The sequence below is a fragment of the Nothobranchius furzeri genome, chromosome 9 (genome assembly GCF_043380555.1).
Source record: "Nothobranchius furzeri strain GRZ-AD chromosome 9, NfurGRZ-RIMD1, whole genome shotgun sequence".
Lineage (NCBI taxonomy): Eukaryota > Metazoa > Chordata > Actinopteri > Cyprinodontiformes > Nothobranchiidae > Nothobranchius > Nothobranchius furzeri.
Window position 1 is genome coordinate 59,643,301 of NC_091749.1, and position 20,991 is coordinate 59,664,291.

Here is a 20,991-nt window from a genome sequence, read left to right on the forward strand (position 1 = left end):
AGGGTTTAAAGCCTGAATTTGAGACTGCATAAGGCCTCATGTCAGATGTGTACCATTTACCACATAAATGCTTTGCTGGCCACTCGAAGATGACTAGTCCTCCTTTAGGGTCAGTTGGATTCATATCGACTGACGTGTGAAGGAGAGCACAAATCACTCAAAAGTCACGATTCTGGTGAAATATACAAGCATATTTCTTCAATTCAAAGAGCATCATTCATGCAGCAGAGCTGTGTCTGATGCAACTCGACTGTTTTTCTGCCGTGTGTTGTTGATCAGATTCTAAGCAACAAGAGATGCCTTTATCACATCCTCCGGAAAACAGGCACATTATATGAATGAATCTATTTTATAATAAAATGTGTTCAGAGTGTTTGAATTCTCAGTTTCTTCTTGCTGAATTTGTTTGGTGCTGCTGTTATTTTTTTAAAAAGCTTTTAGGTGTGTGTGTGTGTGCGTGCGTGCGTGCGAGCGAGCGAGCGAGCCGTTTTGCTGTATTATCCTTATTTTGTTGGCAGATGTGTAAAACATTGGGCTGAAACTCTGGGAAATTTCCTTCACACGTTGCATGTGATGTGGAGAAAATGTGCACTGACATTAAAGATTAGGAAAATGCAAAATGGCTAAAACATCGGACTACTCTCGGATTTCAGTGCCTCTGTTTTCAGCTTGTGTTCATGTCCTCTGCCGTTTCTCATACTGCTTTAAAGTTTTTACAAAATTTTCAATGATTTTATTTCCTTTGAACTACTTGAAATGCATAATAAAACTGAGTTAGTCGACCTTTGGAAATGATTGTTTGTCTTAAATAAGAGGAAACACTGACCGATAATTTTAGCTTAAAGGTGTGGAACTCTTAAATAATTCCTTCCTGATTATATTTAATCACTGACTTTTTCATGCAGGCTGAACATGAAAAAGTCTCCTGCACCTATCTCCTGCATTAGCTTCTAATAGAAAAAAAAGACGGTGAAACTCTAGGATTTTAAAAGCATGAAAAATTAAGTCACACAGAAATATTCATGGACTCACTCATCTTGGTTCAAGCCGGAGAAGGCTGTTGTTGGTTTAGCATCCAGGACTCAACAGAGAACATCTGTTGGTATAAGCTAACTGTTAGCATTAGCATCACCACCACATGGCAGAAGCTCCTCCAGTCTTGTTATTTGCGGAGATAAAACATCCACTTTTCAAGTCAGTGGTAGAGTTGCATTGCTGTTGTCCAATCAGAGGTGAGATGTCCAACTATCAGGAAATAAGACTCCAAATCCTGCTGTCCGAAGCTCAGCTGTGATGTGGGTCACTTCTTGTTCCTCGAAATAGTGTGCCAGAGTTTTTTACCCCCAGAGTACGACTTCCGAGGTATTCATTCCTGCTTGAGACCACTGCAAATGTGTTGATAAAATGAGGAGTTCAGCACCTTTAATACTTTTCATAGTTTCACAAATAAAACATTTTTATCACAGAGGTGTCCTGTGAAATTTTGGCCAGAAGAGGGTGTTGTCTATTGTCTCTTGTATTTAAACAACTGAGATGGTCAGGGTGATAGAACACTGTTAAACAGCTTCAAACAGGCTCTAAGCATCTCTGCCATCATGATGACACCTGGTACAGGCACTAACGGTCTCTTCACAAAGGGCCATCCATCCCATACTCCACGAGCAGCCCTTATCGGCCTTCTTCAGGTAAACGCATGAAGACTTTTAGTTTACCCTGGGTTTCTGATTAGAGGAGCAGAGGATGCATTAATGGGCTGCTGAACTGTTTGCACCAAACTCCTACCACCGGTCAGTGTTACTGTTTACACAAACTTCATTGTATTAGGGAGGGGGAAATCCAAACTCAAAACATCACTGAAGATATCAGTTTATTGCTCTGGCTTGAGTTTGAATAACATTTTTAAAAAAACAACTAATTTTCTTATATGATCGCACCGATTTGTAATAAAAATATTCAGGTTTAACAATATTCAGATTTTGTTTTGATTCTGTAATTTTGTATATGTCAATTGTTTGGAGAGAAAGTCTGAGTACACACACTCACAAAGAAAAGCATGAAACAGGTGCTTGCATAATATTTTCCAAACCTAGTTTGCAAGCAAACACAAATATTATGTGCTGGTTAGTTTTTGAATTTCTTTAACCCTCTGGAGGCAGGCGTTGCAGATTTGCAACAGTTAAAACCAACCTACCTGGTTACTCCACACGTATTTCATGAGCATTTTTTTAAACTCAGAAGTACCCCTGAAGGACTTAGTTGTTCATCCTTTTATCAAAACTTATTTTGAGCCTGAGCGGGTTAACAACTGTTGAGCTTGCACCACTTTATTCTGAGGAGGGTAAGTTTTTTCTGAACTTCCAGCTTCATCAGAAATCTTCAGACTCTGTGTTGTTGGTGTCTTTTGTGCAGCTTTGGTGAGTCTTCTTTGCAGCGGACAAACTCTTTATCTTCGGCCATTTCGACATGTCCATCATTTGTCATGGTGCAAAACGATGTTCTAAAAACAGAAGAATATTAAGTGATGATTGTGTGATGTTAAGAACCGAGTCGTGAAACAGGGAAATAATCCACTAGAGGGTGGTAAAAGTCTGAGACGGAGATCATTTCTGCTGTCAGAAGAGACAGAAACACTACAGTTTTTCTCAGTTGCTTTGGTGCATTTCTCACAACAGAATTGATTTCTGCACTACTATTAAGGCTTTTCTCAAAACAATTAGTGCAAACTGCAAAACATGGTGGATAACTTGCAAAAGTGAGTCACTTCATCAAAAAGAAAAGTCAGTTGTTCAAAATAACTAGTCAATGCTTCAAAAGCAAGTCCCTTTATCAAAACAGATAATATATTCATCAAAAGCAAGTACTTATATCAATCAAAGTGTCAGGGCTGTCACAATTACAAGTCATTACACCAGCACCTTTGGTCACAAAATCAAATGGTTTGAACATGTTCTCATTGTGACTGGTTTCTTTGTAGGTGCTTCCCAATGACATGTCAAGTCTGGACAGCATGCATGGCATGTTGAAAACCATGAATTGTAAAGGAAAATCAAGACCCTTCATATGCACTCTTGATAATATTTAAATGAACTGTTCACAGCATTGTGCAACTGGGGAAATACAGTAAAACAAAGATTTTACAGCAAACATAAACTCACTTAGACAGTAAACCTTACTGCAGTAGTTATGAAACAATCAAAATTAAAAACTGAACAGACACTGCTGCATATCAATCATTGATATCTAGACGCTCCCGTCTGTCTGCTCACATAATTTCATCAACATCACAGCAAATGTCAGCTCTATCGATGCATCGGGGAAAGTAACTTCTGGAGTGTTGAATCCACCCTCTGCAGGACTCTGCTGTGATGTCGTCACAACCTGCATCCATAGCTGCTAGCAGGGCCATTTGGGTATGTGGATGCCTGTCATATACCTTCCACCTCCAGGAAGAGAAAAACTCCTCAGTTGGATTTAGAAATGGAGTGTAAGGAGGAAGAAACTCCATAAGCATCCTGTCGTGTGCTGCAAACCACTGCCTGACTACAGCAGGGTGATGGAAGCTAACATGATCCCAAACCACTACATACATTGTCCGATTGTCACCAGGACACACACCAGTTTTCATTTGTGTGAGATAAGGTTCACCTGAGAAAAGTAATTTATGGAGAATTCTATTGAAACTCCTTAAAAATAGGGTTTTCAAAATGAGTTTACAAAGTGTTTGACAAGATGTTCAACAATTTTGAGTGCAATGACACAAGCAATGAAATGAAGACTATTAGTTTTAAGGACAATGACTATTCAGCCGGCACAAGTATAAATAATTGTGACATTCATGATAAAAGCAAGGAGATAGCGATGAATAGCAAGTCAAAAGTGACCATTCTTTAGACATTTGTACTTACTCAACTGCTTCATGAAATGAACATGAAACCGCCACTAGGTTGTGCCAAAACGACTACATGTTGTGAAGGTTGAACTAACTGTTGTGCAAAGTTTAATTCTGTTGTGAAAAATGCACCAAAGCAACTGAGAAAAACTGTAAATACTTACTGAAGTAGCAATGAAGTGCTGTTTATTTTAGAAAATTGGAACTGTCTTTTACTTATTTAAAAAACAATTGAGCCATCGTCCTCTACAGTAGGCAGTAGCTTCTTTAGCATGCTTTCACTAATAATGTGCAACCCTATTTAATTAATAGAAATATAACTTTTAAATAAATCTTGATTTTGTGAAATCTTAAATGTGACTCTAAACCCTAAGAGAGCTGTACCTCTGCTGCGTCTCTCCTGCCTTCACGCTGATTTTGCCCACTGTCAGATGTGGATTTGTCCCTTCGCCTGCCCAGGAAAAGATGTTCTGCATTCGGTTCCACACGTTCTTCCACAAATCCGATCCCTCCCAGCTCAACTTGAGCATCATCAGCTCTCCCAGGTCTCTGTCCAGAGTGATCAGGAAGGTGACGGTCGTGTTGCCGGAAATTCCATCATTCCTGGTGGAAAGTTTAGATGTTGGGAAAAATCAAAAGATAAGATATTTTATATTTCTCTGTTATGATTTCAGGGATAACCGCATCAAAATATGGAGGAAACATCGCTACCAAATATATGTGATGTTAGTGTTCATTTATGGTTATTCTGTCTTCATGCAGAAGCTTTTATTGGTTTCTTTCTGCAGCAAATCAGAGTTCAGCTTGGTCAAATACTGGGTGACTAGATGTGATGTCATCCCAGTGAAGGGTGATACGGTACTCACACCGCAATGCTGACATCTCCACTTTCCTCCTTTGTCCCAGTGAGGGAGATGGTGAGCAAGGGCTCAGTCCTCTCAATCTGGTTGATGAACTGGATCCTGAACTGGTAATGATAGACTAGGAGAAAATGAGAGAGAAGAAAAAAAGAAGATGGAATGGGATGATTAATTCTGCTTAGTTGCACATTTACTTGTGTGGTACACGTTTTAAGGCTGGAAAGCCTAATTTTTTCCAACACATTAAAACCTTGTCAGTTCAAATCTTTAATATATGTGTTATCATGAATGTGTGTTACATCTATAAAATAAATAGTTAAATTCAGATGACAAATTTGCTGTTTTATTTTGTAAAATAATTATGCAAAAATTGTACTAGAACATTAAGGTAAAAAAAATCTGAAAACAAAAGAGAAAAAGTTTGGATCTTTTAATTGTGAGAGTTTCAAACTGACCAGAAACACATAAAACTTGGTTAATTGTGAAATAAATGAATTAAACTAAACCTCATTGTCAAAGATTTACCTAAATATTTTACCAAGAAACAAAGGATGTGTTTTTAACAGCATATGCATTCCATGTATGCAAAAATAAATAAATAAATAAAAAATGTTCAATAATAATTCGATTTAAAATTATTTTCTGGCATTACATAATCTCTCCATAAATATTCAGGATGTATCAGTAGGAATGCAGTGTTTGGAAAATGTGATTTTATCTGTTTCCTTTCACAACTGTGAATTTTGTGAGAATTTTATTTTTAATCTTACTACAATTTATTATGATGATATTATTATAGAAATTATTGATCATGATATTGATCAATTTTGTAACTGAACAAAGTGGAAAAAAAATTTATGTTTGCACTTAACCCTCCTCTCATCCATTCAATATTCATTATTGATAAAACAATAGTTATTAAAAAATTTGGCTTCATTTCACGACTTTTGCCAGTCTGGTGGAGTGAGCTGATTTAGAGTAAGATTTTTATGATGATAATTATTTTAGTTGAACTGTAAACAATTCTCATACACCATTTAACCTGATGGTGGTGCTAGAGTTTCATTATCGAGTGAAAATGTCTCTTTTTTTTTCTTTTTTTTTTTTTAAATCAAGTGCCTAACAAAAATTGTATTTTAACCACTTTCTGGAGGCAAATAATCCTTTGGGGTCAAACATGGAGATCAAACTGACCCCAAACACATTTTATATAATTTTTACCCTTGGAGTCAGTTAAAGTCCCAGTAGTCATCACACACTGGTGAACTTCATCTCCACATTTAACCCATCCCTGAGGGGAGTGATGAGCTGCAGCTGTGGCCATGCTCAAGAACCATTTGGTGGTTTAATGTCAAGGTCAGACCTAGTGACGATCAGCCGGATCCAACAACAGCCAAACACAGAGAAAGTTTTAAAGAGTTTACTTAAGGACTTGTTAAAAGCGATCGGGACCAACTGGAGTCAGTTCTGGGTGGCGTGACCTGGGAGACAGAAAACAGTCAGTGAGGGAGATGATTCAGATTCTGGGGTTTACCCCAGTGAATGAGAGGGTAGCCTCCCTCCGCCTATGTGTGGGGGGACAGGTTCTGACTGTGGTCTGTGCTTATGCACCAAACTACAGTTCAGACTACCCACCCTTTTTGGAGACCTTGGAGGGGGTGCTGGAAAGCGCTCCGTCCGGTGACTCCTTCGTTCTGCTGGGGGACTTCAATGCTCACGTGGGCAACAATAGTGAGACCTGGAGAGGTGTGATTGGGAGGACGGCCCCCCGATCTGAATTCGAGTGGTGTTTTGTTATTGGACTTCTGTGCCAGTCATGGATTGTCCATAATGAACACCATGTTCAGACATAAAGGTGTCCATATGTGCTCTTGGCATCAGGATACCTTAGGCTGCAGCTCGATGCTCGACTTTGTTGTTGTTTTATCTGACCTGCGGCCGCATGTCTTGGACACTCGGGTGAAGAGAGGGGCGGAGCTGTCAACTGACCACTACCTGGTGGTGAGTTGGCTCAGATGGTGGGGGAGGATGCCGGTCAGACCAGGCAGGCCCAAATGTATCACAATTGGGTTGGCCTCTCAAATCTCTGGGCTGAGGTCAATGAGGTGGTTAAAAAGCTCCTCTGTGGCAAGGCTCCGGGGGTGGATGAGATCCACCAGGAGTTCCTTAAGGCTCTGGATGTTGTGGAGCTGTGTTGGCTGACGTGGCTCTGCAATGGCAGCCTCGCCTCTGTCAGACCTCCCCAGGGCAGCTGTGGCTACAAGTAGCTTACCATCACTAGCAATGTGTGAATGTGAGAGTGTGTGACAGCGTCTTTGGGTGTCTAGAAAAGCGCTATATAAGTTCAATGCATTATTATTATTAATATCGCGTTGGACTCCGCCAAGTCTGCCCTTTGTCACCGATTCTGTTCATAACCTTTTTGGACAGGATTTCTTGGCACAGCCAAAGTGTGGAGGGCATCTGTTTTGGTGGCCTGAGGATCAGGTCTCTGCTTTTTGCAGATGATGTGGTCCTGTTGGCTTCATCAGAACGTGATCTTCAGCTTTCGCTGGAGCAGTTCGCAGCTGAGTGTGAAGCAGCTGGGATGAGAATCAGCTCCTCTAAATCTGAGACCATGGTCTTGATTTGGAAAAGGGTAGAATGCCTTCTCCGGGTCAGGGATGAGGTCCTGCCCCAAGTGGAGGAGTTTAAGTATCTCGGGGTCTTGTTCACGAGTGAGAGAAAACTGGAGCGTGAGATCGATAGGCAGATTTGTGCTGCATCTGCAGTGATGTGGGCATTGTAATGGTCTATCGTGGTGAAGAGAGAGCTGAGTCAGAAGGCGAAGCTCTCGATTTACCAGTCGATCTACGTTCCTACCCTCACCTATGGTCATGAGCTTTGGGTAGTGACCAAAAGAAAGAGATTGCGGATACAAGCAGCCAAAATGAGTATTCTCTGAAGAGTATTCACCCTTAGAGATAGGGTGAGAAGCTCGGTCATTCGGGAAGGGGGGGGGGGGGGGGGGGGGGCTCCGAGTAGACCCACTGCTCCTCCACATCGAGAGAAACCAGTTGAGGTGGCAGTTCAGGATGCCTCCTGGATGCCTCCCTGGTGAGGTTTTCTGGGCACGTCCAACCGGGAGGAGACCTAAAGATAGTCCCAAGACACGGTGGAGGGACTATGTCTCTCGCCTGGCCAGGGAGTGCCTTGGGATTCCCCCAGAGGAGCTGGCCCAAGTAGCTGGGGAGAGGGAAGTCTGGGCCTTTCGCCTTAGGCTACTGCCCCCGCGACCCGACTCCGGATGAGCGAATGAAAATGGATGGATGGATGGACATTACCTCTGCCAACCTGGAAGCGGTGGGTAGTCTGGCAAGTGGAACCAAATGAACCATCTTGGAAAATCGATGAACTGTGGTGAGTAAGACGGTGTTACTTTGTGATTCTGGTAGTCCCGTGACGAAATCAACCGAGATATGAGACAAAGGTCTTCGGGGAATAGGGAGTGGATGGAACAGTCGTGCCGGATGTCTGCGAGAGACCTTGATTCGGGCACAGGTGGGGCAAGCAGAGACAAATTCTCTGGTGTCTCTATGGAGAGTGGGCCACCAGAAGGCTGACCTTACCACTGACAGAGTCTTCAAGGTTCCTGGATGAAAGAACAGCTTGGATCCATGACAAAACTGTAACACTTGAGAAACCAGGTTAGCAAGAACGAAGGAATGGTTAGCAGGACACTGAGCTGGTGGGGGGTGACTGCGGTGAGCTTGAATAAATAACCATTCTAGGGAGGTGAGGACTAACCTGGTCTTGGAGGGCAAGATGTACTCTGGTTTTTCCAGGCCAGTGGATTGGTTTTCTGTCTGGTGTTGCCTCAAGAAGGCGTCCGCTTCAGAATCTTGCTCCCAGGAAGATGGGACAATGTGAAATCAAACCTGCCAAAAAACAGAGCCCACCGAGCTTGTCGAGCGTTTAGTCTCTTAGCCCCCCTTAAGGTACTCCAGGTGCTTGTGGTCAGTCCATACCACAAACGGTTGAGGCGAACCCTCCAACCAATGTCTCCACTGCTCCAGTGCTGACGTAATAGCGAGCAGTTCTCTGTCTCCCACATCATAATTCATTTCGGACACAGAGAGTCGTCGAGAGAAGAAGGCGCAGGGATGCAAGAGATTGTCCTTGAACCTTTGCGACAGGATGGCCCCCACTCCGGTGTTGGAAGCGTCCACCTCAACTCCAAAGGCATTGTTGGGGTTAGGGATGCAAAGAATGGGGGCAGATTTAAACAATGCTTTTAGCTTGCAAAAGGCCTCCTTGGCCTCAGTTGTCCAAATAAATTGAGTTTTGCCTGAGGTCAACCGGTGGAGGGGAACTTCAACAGAGCTATAGTTCCTGATAAAATGACGGTAAAAGTTGGCGAACCCCAGGAAACATTGGAGGTCCTTGACATTGGTTGGGTCGGGCCATTTCAAGACAGCACTGACCTTAGCGGGGTCCATTCCGATCTTTCCAAGGGAAATGACTGGCCCCAGGAAGATCACTGTAGTCTGGTGGAGTACGCATTTCTCTGCCTTGACATATAGTTGATTCTGTAGTAGACGGATGAGTACCTCTCTGACATGCTTGACATGGCTCGACAGATCCTTAGAAAAAAATCAACATGTCATCCAGGTAGACGAAGTCCCGAAGGACCTTGTTGACCAAGGCTTGAAAAACCGCTGGAGCGTTGCAGAGCCCAAATGGCATGACGAGGTACTCATAATGGCCAGATGGGGTGTTAAAAGCCATCTTCCACTCCTCCCCCTCCTTCATCCGAACGAGGTGATAGGCATTACGAAGGTCTAGTTTAGTGAACACAGAACTCCCCTGTAGAAGGTCAAACACAGTACTCATAAGAGGTAAGGGATAACGGTTCTTAATCGTGATGTCATTTAAACTTCGGTAGTCAGTACACGGCCTCAATGACCCATCTTTCTTCCCCACGAAGAAAAACCCTGCCCCTGCTGGAGATGATGACTCACGAATGAGGCCTGCATCTAGAGCGGCTGCCAGGTATTTGTCCATCACCTCCCGCTCCGGTTTGGAGAGGGCAAACAGACCCTCCCGCGAGGGGGAGGTGCCCGGACGAAATTCGATGGAGCAATCAAAACTGCGGTGGGGGGGGGGGGGGGGGGGCGAGGTGGCCTTGGCCTTGCTGAACACCTCGGGGGGGGGGGGGGGGGGGGGGGGGTATATATTTCAGAAGATGATACAGGACTCAGTAAGGCCCCTACCTCCCTTGCTGAGTCTAGCCTTTTAACGGGCACCCAGCTGCACGATGACCAACCTCTCCACAATAAAAACACAGGTCCTTGCTGAGACGATGTTGTCTCTCCTGAACCGACAGTCTGGTCCACCCAATCTGCATGGGCTCCTCCCTCAGTGTGAGTGGTTCGGTTCTTACCGGGGGACCCGTGGTTCTTGGGGGTGGTTTCACAGAGAGGAACATGACTCAGTCTCTCTCTCCTCCATTCCCTGAGTCGTAGGTCAATGCGAGTAGCCAGTTGTTCCAGGGCTTGGAGTGACCTAGGCGAATCTCTGGCCGCCAACTCATCCTTGATTCATTCAGACAGTCCTTGATAAAATGCATCAAATAAAGCATTGTCATTCCAGTGACTACTGGACATTAGAGCATGAAAGTCTATAATATATTCCGTTACTGGTCTCACCCCCTGTTTGAGGGAGAACAAACCCCGAGCTGCCTCACGTTCAGGGCAAACTGGATCAAAGACTCTTTTTAATTCTTCTGAGAATTCTTGAAATGACCCGCAGATGGCAGCATCGCTCTCCCAGGCAGCTGTTCCCCACTGCCCGGCTCGACCTGACAGGAGAGAGATAGTGTAGGCTACTTTGGCCCGCTCGGAGGGGAAGGACGATGGCTGCAGCTCAAATGTAAGGGAGCACTGAGTCAAAAAAGGTCTGCATTGTTCTGGTTCTCCGGCAAATAGCTCAGGAGGAGGCAACTTGAGCTCCCGGATAGGGTCAACCGGAAGTCCTCTGGGAGAAGAAGCGGCGGCGTTGCTGGTGGAGTGAATAGATTTAAGGTTAGCCATTCCCTGAACAATTTCGTGAACACTGCACTCCAGAGCCGTGATAGAACCCTCTACCTTAGTACACCATTCGGTGCTTGGCTGTTGATCCATGTTAAATGGCGAGATCGTACTGTCACGGTCAGACCTAGTGACGATCAGCCGGATCCAACAACGGCCAAACACAGAGAAAGTTTTAAAGTGTTTATTTAAGGACTTGTTAGAGCAATCGGGACCAGCTGGAGTCGGTTCCAGGTGACGTAGCCTAGGAGACAGAAAACAGTCAGCGAGGGAGATGATTCAGATGTCTTAATCTGAAGAGTGCTGATCTTCTGAAAACAGCAGCGGTGCTCAGCGGAGAGGGATGCCAATGAAGGTGAGTACTCAGATTCAGGCTGGAACTGAGGCAATAGAGGGGTTTCGTGGTCAGACAGACTGAGGTCGGGCAACAGGCAGACAGACAGGTTCCGTGGTCAGGCAGGCAGAGGTCACTAATAAACAGGCAGGCAGGTTCCGTGGTCAGGCAGGCAGATGTCACTAATAAACAGGCAGGTAGACAGGTTCAAACACTCAAAGGACTTGTTACAGGGCAGCAGACAATTTCGCACTGAGCAGCAGGAGCCAGGTGCTTAAATAGGGAGCAGCACAAGTGGAATTAATCAGCTAGATTAATGCTGCAGGGAGACAGGAAAACACAGAGATCCAGGCATGATCATGACATTTAACCCCCCAACCCCTTTAAAGCTGAGTGTCCGAGTGTATGACCCGACCGGGATTTTAACCTCGATCTCCCACTCTATCACTAAGCCACTGAGAAGGTTGACCCCTAAAGTAAAATGTAGTAGTATTCAGAGGTGTGGACTCGAGACACATGACTTGGACTCGAGTAAGACTCGGGTCATAGTTTTAACTACTCCTGACTTGACTTGATAAAATCTATAAAGACTTACGACTTGACTCGGACTTGAACGCCAATGACTTGCAACTTGAATAGACTTGCATCTGTTGACTTGATGATGACTTGAGCATATTTGATATTTTTGCACAAAAGTGGCACTACATGGACAAAAATCATAAATCATTTTTGGTTCTGGGTTAGATCTTGTACTGCTAAATGCAGCAGCACTTTGTTTATAATCAACTTCACTTTCTGCTTGTTTGACCAAATAAATTAAGCTTTAAGAAGCTTTATTGTGCTTCTTTTTCTGTGTTTTTTATTTTTTTTTTATTTTTCCATAAATGGTGAATCTGCAAATTTACACATTCTCTGTTTTTCATATGTTGTTTTGTTTTTTGTTATATATATATATATATATATATAATTTTTTCTCATATGTTGTTTGTTTAATTTAAAATTGAAAGAAAATCAAATGAATAAGAGGTAAAAATTGGGTGTAGGGACAAATAAGTAAATACTTCTGCCTACTCCTTTTCAAACAAATAATGGAATGATATTTTGTAATGATATATGTGTGAAATGTTTGAAATAAAAATAAACTGAACTGAACCGAACTGAACTGAACTTTATTTCTGGAATTTATTTGTTATCGTTGTCATTAAATTGAAGTTGAACAGATGACTTGATTATGACTTGAAAATTCAAAGTTAAGGACTTGGACTTGACTTGGACTTCCACATCAGTGACTTTGGACTCGAATTGGACTTGGTTGTCTTTGACTCTGACTTGACTCGAGACTTGACTGGAAAGACTTGTGACTTGCAAAGCAGTGACTTGGTCTTGGTATTATTAGTAATAGTAATAGAAATATTTGAAGAGAATAGGAGGATTAAAGGGTAACTAGGCAGTTTTGGCTTGCTTTTAGCACCCCCTAGTGTGTGTTTGTAGACCCAAAAGCAAAACCTATCTTCTCGCTGTTCGTTCGTCTTTTTAACACCTTAATCTAACAGCTGAAATGTCTCCCCAGCCTTCATTCTACAGGAGTGATTCATCGCTAAATTAAACATATCAGCTGTGATCTAAAACATGCAGGAAATGTGCTGGAGCCAGACTGAAGTTTGGTCTGTCAGCTCAGTTTTTTCCAAGTTCAAAACAGAGCAGCCCGCTCGTCTGAAGTTGCAAGCGGCTACAGGGAGCAATAGGGGCTGGGTGGCCTTTCATTAACCTTGTAAAGGGTCATTTTAGCACATACTGGCTCCAGAAAATTATTTTAAAATGTGAAAAAGTAGCAAAGTATCCCTTTAAGTCATGAAATCATGACTACTTTAGTTGAATATTTCACGTCACTTACACCTCTCATATGTATTTATTTAAAGATGATGTATAGGGTAAGGGTGTGTGCACATACGTTTAAAAGGCATCCTGGATCGTGTTTTCAGGTAAAGCTTCTTGCTTCTGCCTGTCCGGACCTTCTTGATGTCATAACCCAGAGTGTTGCAGCGGTTGCCTCTGCAGTCCAAGCAGACGCCCCGGACAAAAGCCTTGTTGTCCTTGCACATGTAGGCTCTGCTCTGCTTGTCTTTGTTCAGTAGAGAGTCAATAAACAGATGGACGGAGCGCTCGTGTGCGCATTTCACAGTTTGTTCAAAGCCTGAGTGAAGATTAAAAAGAAAAGTGACAATCTGAGGTTTTTCTTTTACATCATGGTGAGCAGATCAGGAGCTAACTTGAGTCAGATTCTTATTTATGGATTCATTATGATCAAATCTAATTCTATCTTCCTGTCTTTCTGTCACAGCACATGAACCACTGAGTCCGATTTGTGAACCCAAGGCCACATGTTACCAATTAACTCTTGTAGAAGACAGATGCATTATTGTGGTTATCACTGTCATATTATGCAGATCTGTTTTCAGTCGAGAGGCACCACTATTCCCCAGAGTCATGTCTGTGGGACTGGAGCATCAGCATAAACCCAGAAAGAAAATCTGCCAACACAAAAAAGAAAAAAGGCTTCTAAACCAGTGTTTTGATTTGGCAAGGTAGATTATGTGGAAAAATGTTGTGATATAGAGAGAGTCTGCGTTGGGCTGTAAAGAACTCATTAAGGTAAGAAAAAGTTGAATAAAAAATACTTTGTTATGAGGTTCTTTGAAAAACCTCTGAAAAAATTACAAACATAAGTTATGATAATTAAAGAGACAGTGTGTAGTTTTTAACTGTTAATCTCTGGAAATATCCATCAAAACGTTGAAAATGAATAAAATGACATCCAGCTGTAGAAAATGTTGGCTGCTTCGTAACATATAACCATAAAAATTGGTTCTAAAGTACATTGGGCGCAGGTCCAGCATCTTTGGGGGATGCCATATTAGTCGCCATGGCCCAATCCCAATACTCACACTTCCACCCTTGCACCCTTCAATTGCACGATCCATCATGTCCACCAGGGGTGAGAGTGGGTAGTGTGTCCCGATTCTCAAGTGCGGAAGTTGATCATGCCCCTTTTGCACCCTTGATCTGCCACTTCACCCAAGTCTGCATCGATGTGGACTTGGGTGAAGGGTATTACCCACAATCCATTGCTACCGGAGAAAAGCTCAAGTTCCTTTTCTGAAAATATTTATTTTCTAATGAAAATTGTTCATTTTAGGATCACCAGTTGATGCGCTGAAACTTTTAGACAAAGCAATGAATGTTTATTTATTTCAAATAACTGTTTGGTTGTTTGTTTGAATGTTTTGAATAAAGGTTTTTAAAAACAACTACCACAGTGTCCAGCATCCTGACATGCGTTGCGGTTGATGACGCAATGCCCACTTGTGCACCACACACTTGAAGCCACTCCAAGTGCACTTTGCTGAAGACCGCAGGGCGCAGTGCGAATATTGGGATCGGGCCCATGTTTCCTTCTGGCCGGCTTGGGGTCCTGCACCTGTTAATGACATCTTATGGAATTTACGTTAACACATTCAAAAACATTTAGGTTGTAGGAATTTAATAACAAAACTGCTAAACTCTTTCCAAAAACTATGTGAAAGAACAGAATAAAAAAGAGAGGCAAAATTGGCCGAGCGGTATTGCCGTAGTGTGATGACATCATCTACAGCTGCGGGACCCGAGCAGATCCAGAAACTACAGCACCAGAAAACTACAAGCATTGCATTCGCTGGATGGAATTACCTCAAGGGCTGTCAAAGTCTGAGGAGTCACGCTGAGGTTGTATGCTTTCTGCTCCACAGGTAACAACATTTACCGTAATGTTTTTTTAAAACTGGCACAGTCACAGCGATATCGTGCGAAACTACCCTGAAATGTACGTACTGCCCCCTAGTAGCAGGAAACTACACACTGCCACTATTTACCACTAAGTGTTGTAATTTTTCTTTAATGACCCGTACTTTGCAGTTTTCTGATAGTTTCAGTAATAGAGTCGTATTGAGAAAAGGATTGTTTTTATATAAATTAATCAAAAGATCAAATTTCTAATTTAAATTTAAAGATTTAATTTAAAAACTCAGTTCTTAATTCTTCCCAAAAGTTCTGAGACTTTTATGATCCTACTCATATATTTACTATAATTTTTTTATATTTTTGAATAACCTAGACCTTCAATACATGCTTTTCATGTCATTCTCCCCATAATAATGATCCACATATTATTATTATATTGTTTTAATTTTTATAGCATTTCTACTCCTTGTGCCCAAAAGAATGCTGAAACAAAACTTTGTACGGAAATGTCACATATTTGTTCATAAGTCCCCCTTTTTCATTATTATTATTTTTTTAACATGAATTTCCTCCTTGGCTTCAGTCCTCTCAAAATATAATAAAGTAATTGTGTATTTCTGAGATTTGAACACTTTATTGCTGGGTTGATGATCAATTCAATCATTTTTTGGTGGTATATCCAAAGGCCTTGGAATGCCACTAATGGACATACAAATATAAAAAATATATATATATTTTTTATTTGAATGCAGTGTCAGTCATTGCCCTGCTATATATGAGGGAAATACACAATCTAGTGGAAAACAATAAAAACTAAATATTAAATCTGTGACTGGTCTGGGAACCCAGACAGAATAAGAATGAAAATAAAAATGCTAATATTTAGGCTCATTAGAAAAAGAAAATATGTACATGAGAGTCAATGGCACAAAAAAATGAAAAAGGAGCAGGAACGCTATAAAGTGATGCCAGTGTTGTGGGAGTAAAGGAAATTTTCTTTTTGTTTCTTTTGGTAATTCTCTTAAAATTTTCACATCTTGTGAAAAATTTAGATACATTGCGTTAGCATAGCCAAAATTATTCACCAGTGTGCAGAAAAAAATACTCACAAGGAGCTTATAAGTGTTATGTAAAGCCATGATTATCTATGCTATCGTACCAGAAATCCCGTATTCGCTTATGTGATCGTAGATGTTGTGCAGGTCACATCCCGGCTGAAAGTCTCCCCCGTTGGGGTAAAAGTCATAATGTGCCACGGCCTGCTTGATGCCCACGCTGAGGCCCAGACGCTCGTGGGTGAAGGTGTGGATGGCATCCACAAACTCTGCATCATCAGGAGAAAGTCTGTCTGTGGGAGACATGCCTTCAAACAGCGGCCCTGCAGGATCCAGGCCTGCAGAGACAGAAATACATTATTCCTGGAACTCACAGATAAGATGACATGAAATTTTTTTAACAAATTCAGCATAACAGCGATTGAAGGAGAAATTAAACATTTGCTGTTTTTTATTACAAATCTACTGTTTTGAGGTTTTTGATCATGCTACTTCTAAAGCTTTCACAGCCTTTTGGACGTCTGTGTGGAGGGTGTCAACCATCATTAATGAATACTTTACCGACGTGTCATTTGCCTTCATACTGCTGCAGTCAGTGATCTTCTAAAGCTTGGCTTCTACTTAATGTATTGTGGAAAATTTTAAACACAAAGTATTACTACAAAAACAAATATTACAATGTTGGGAACTTTTAATGAGACTGCTGTCAACCAAACTGCTCAACAAAACCTAAATAATTGTGAGATGCTCCTCAGGATGTCTTGAAACTCTACATGAGTCTCTTTTTGCACATTTCAGCTTTCTTTAGTCTCTTTATCCATTTCCCATCACTTATTTAAGATTGGGTCAGGGAGGTGACAGGTCCAGAGGGGAAACCTGAGGCAATCCTCCTCCTAATGATGCTCTCCAGCTCCTCCTGAGGGACCCTTGACCCTGATCTTCCACTCAGGTGCTATCACCCTGGTTCTACATGCAACATTAAAGATGCATGTCAGCCATGACAGCCACATTTACATCTCAGAACGAATCTCATCCATTCCTGGCACCATGGAGCTTTTTTCAGTCAAACATCCGTCATGTCCTCTTTGATCTGTTTTTTAAATTTATAATAAAGTTTAAATCATTCTTCTTTTAAAACATTTATATGTTCTATCTCCATGTTTTTACAGTTAGTCGCAACCTTATTTATTTTCACTGAAAAATTATTTTTCTAAAAAGTCATGAAAGAAAAACGCTCACCAGTTATTCTGCCAATCTTCTCAGAACCTGCCAGATTACTTCCTGCAAACCCAGATATGTGAGCGCCCAGGCTGTAGCCAATCAGATGAGCCTTTCTAAGGGAATACTGGTACTTTTCCTGTAGGGGATTTAATACAAACATTTTATTTAGGAAAGTTAGATGCACGCAGAATAGTTTATGGTGAGTTCCCATAGCGGAAATGTATGTTCTTAAACATAATTGACTTTGTTTGATGATAAAAAAATAAATTTCTTCAAAGAAAACGAAAGCCAGAGGACACCTGCAGTTTGTGCAGCAGGTGAGCGATGTCCCTTCCCACGGTGCGGGTGCTCTGTACTGCTATGGGATAATGCTGATTAGCCAATGACAGCCAGTCGGTGATCACCACATTGACGTCCACAAGGTTTCTCTTGAGACTTGTGGCCAGCTTGAGCACCCAGCTCTCCATCATTTTATCCACCTTAAAAAACAAGACAACGGTTGAAAACATCCTTTGAAATGACAGCAAGACTCATTTTTGAATGCAGCTTATCAATGAAACATTTAAAACAGATTCAAACTGTTTTAGCTATTTCCTTCATGCTTTTGAACACATTTGGTTGAGTTCTGGGTTGAGTTCAGTGAGGCATAAAGAAAGTGGGAGATGACCTTACCGACCACCCATGAGTGATGATGATGAGGGGATTACTGCTGTTGAAGCCACAGGAGGTGAGAGTTTGCAGCTGCAGAGGGTCCAGTGTGCAGGTGTCCTCACCTCCTAAAAACAGCCTGAAGATTGAGCTGCTGACATGTGGCCGTTTCACCCGTGAGACACCCCCCTCAGCCGTGTCCAGCATACCTCAGAAATCAGACAGCAGCCCAGTTATCTCTTTACTCTTCTTCACTTTCATTTCAGACATTTGTGGAAACTTCCCTTTATTTTCCCACTTTGGATCTGTGGAAATTTTTAAATTAATGCACTGATTTTTTGTTTGTTCTCCCAACCACCAGACTGTAGGCTGACTAACAGATTCAATTAGTTGTGCCTTCATAAGCTGGCATCGACATCAGAAAACTAGTCGGAAATGCCTCAAAATGTGAGTTTTTCTAAACGTTTCTCTCCTAAATACTACAGATATTGATTCTTAAAGATACCTCTCCATGTTTCTTTTGTGTTTTGTAGAAAACTTCATCTAATTATAACTTTATTGTTTTAATGTTGCCAGAATTTTTTTTAATTGCAGGTTTTTCCACATAACTCATCTTCTTCTTCCTGTTGTTATTATTATTATTATTATTATGATTATTATTATTAGTAGTAGTAATAGTAGTATTTGTAGTAGTAGAAGTAGTAGTAGTTGTTGTAGTAGTAGAAGTAGTTGTTGTAGTAGTTGTAGTAGTAGTAGTAGTAGTAGTAGTAGTTGTTGTTGTTGTTGTAGAAGTAGTAGTAGTAGTAGTAGTAGTAGTAGTAGCAGTAGTAGTAGTAGTTGTTGTAGTAGTAGAAGTAGTAGTAGTAGTAGTAGTAGTAGTTGTTGTTGTTGTTGTTGTAGAAGTAGTAGTAGTAGTAGTAGTAGTAGTAGCAGTAGTAGTAGTAGTTGTTGTAGTAGTAGAAGTAGTATTAGTAGTAGTAAAACGGCTAAATTAACTCAGATAATTTAGTTTTGTCTTAGCAGCAGCACAGCTTTACTCACATGGATATTTAATTTGTTTGTAAAACCATTAAAGCTGATCAGACAAACACTTGGATTGAGATATTTGTAAAAATACAAATTGTTTACAGTGATTACCACATTTTGTCTCAAAGGACAAAGTTTACAAATCCGTGTTGTGTAACCCAAACAACCTCGAGACAGCAACACACAGTGTTTGCATAATAATAATAATAATAATAATAATAATAATAATAATAACAACAACAACAATAATAATGATAATAATAACCACTGCAGACACAACTGCCCAGGCTTAGTCTTAGGAAGATGAAATTGCAATTTTGCACCAAAATGAACCACAAAGTGGTTTGCAGGTGGATTCTGAAGTTTCACACGAATTGAACCTTTTTTCTAAAATCTTCAATTTTAATGAAAATCAGACCAAAAGAGGAAGTGATTGTTTTATTTTTTTCCAAATACATAATTTATTTTAGGAGAAACATAAGTAAAACTCACTGCACACCTGATAAACGACTAAAACAAATTATGATTTTGTATATTACTTTAAATGTACATTTCCAAAGCAACCGCTAAATAAAGAAAAATCTGCTTTTCAGTGCACTTGGATCTTGTTTAGACAAAATTGATGATGGAAACCTGACTTTCATCTCATTTTAAAAAAATCTGCATGAAAGTTTTGCAAAACTTTCATGCAGATTTTTTGTATGTAACATCTGTTTAGGCTTTTAACTAGCTTTATCATTGCATGTGTTTCAATATTCCTTTCATTTATTCATACAAGCTGAAAGCCTAAAAAAACAAATGATACTTTAATCCTTTACTTACCTGCCCTGTATCCTCTGATTTTCTTCCCCTCACAGAGATGATGAAATATCAGCAAACAGCACAGGATTTTGACCACAGACATGATGTCACACAAGACTGCGTGAAGATTCCTCTCAGGTGTTTTTTTTTTTTTTACTTGGGTGAGTGCAGGTGTAAAAGCTCTATTAAAAAAGCTTCATTGCTGTCCTAAGTTTTAAAATGGGATCATCCTTCTTCACTGAGCTGATAGAGAGGAGCCGCCAGAAGTCACAGTTTATGGATCAGGTGGTTTTGGCCCTAACCTGATTGGCTCGTGGTGACCGACCACATTGTGAAAGAGCAAAGGTACGAGCAGGAAGGGGTTAAAGTAAAATGTGCTGATAGCAGCTGGAAGGCTGACCCTGGACTCTTTAAACAGACCCTGACCAGGCCCGCCGTACCTGCAGCAGCACCTGAGACACTTTCTCAGAATCCCAAAAGTCAAATGAATGAAATAAAATGTTTTTCTGGCGGGATTTTTCCACATTGTTGCAATAAATGTTTGAACAGTTGAAACGTAGCACTTCATGTACCCAATTTGTACAACAACAAAAAAAAAATTCTGATGTTTGGATTGGTCAATCAATGAGGCTGTTTGCTTAATGTTATCCAACGAGAGCTAAAACAACAAAAGTCAGAACTTTCTGAAGTTTAATGTATCTCTGCTGTCGTGTTGGGTCCCAACACAGTAAAGCCTCTGTATAACACTGAGGTTTAATCTCATCCTTACACTCCCTTACATGACAATCTTTTATTATCCTGTTCATTTTCAGTCATTTTAGCTTTTATGATTTGTGTATTTTTACACGTGTAGCCTCTTAATCAGTTTTTATTTTGAGGTTTCAAGTTCTGTCTTTACTGTAATCTCTATTTTTATACACTATGGTTTATTACTCAGTCCATGATTTTGTAGCCTCCTTTAGCTTCCTCAAAATAGCGTAGGCCACGGCAATGTTCATTCTGGTTTTGGCTCTTTGCTTTGCCTCCAAAGATGTTACTCTCTTATTTTTACTTCCAGGCTCCACCATGATGCAAACAGAAAAAGCTTTTTATTGACGATGAACTGAAAATGCTAACTGCTAGCTGCTGTAAAGCGGGTAAAGAGTGCCCCCTAGGACATCTACCCGCTCAAAAAACCTGTTGTGGTTTTTGGTCAGCAGAGGGCTGCAGAGTGATGCCAGATATGAAACTGGTCAAATTTCTAACTGAACAATCACCTAGATAAATCTCACAAGCTCTATAGTTTAAAGTTTTAAAACTACCTATTTATACA

The 20,991-nt window shown here is 41.1% G+C and overlaps 1 protein-coding gene across 1 annotated transcript; it reads right to left on the bottom strand.

The window, feature by feature from the left end:
- Positions 1-1,850: 1,850 nt before the first annotated feature.
- lipca (lipase, hepatic a) lies at positions 1,851-19,934 on the bottom strand. The gene is made up of 9 exons (XM_015952999.3): positions 19,701-19,934; positions 17,877-18,061; positions 17,504-17,683; positions 17,223-17,340; positions 16,088-16,321; positions 13,103-13,345; positions 4,756-4,870; positions 4,274-4,492; positions 1,851-2,497 (listed from the first exon to the last, which is right to left on the bottom strand). Exons 1-9 carry the CDS (start codon positions 19,780-19,782, stop codon positions 2,377-2,379), a joined length of 1,497 nt encoding a protein of 498 aa, XP_015808485.3. The 5' UTR covers positions 19,783-19,934; the 3' UTR covers positions 1,851-2,376.
- Between the last annotated feature and the right edge of the window lie 1,057 nt (positions 19,935-20,991).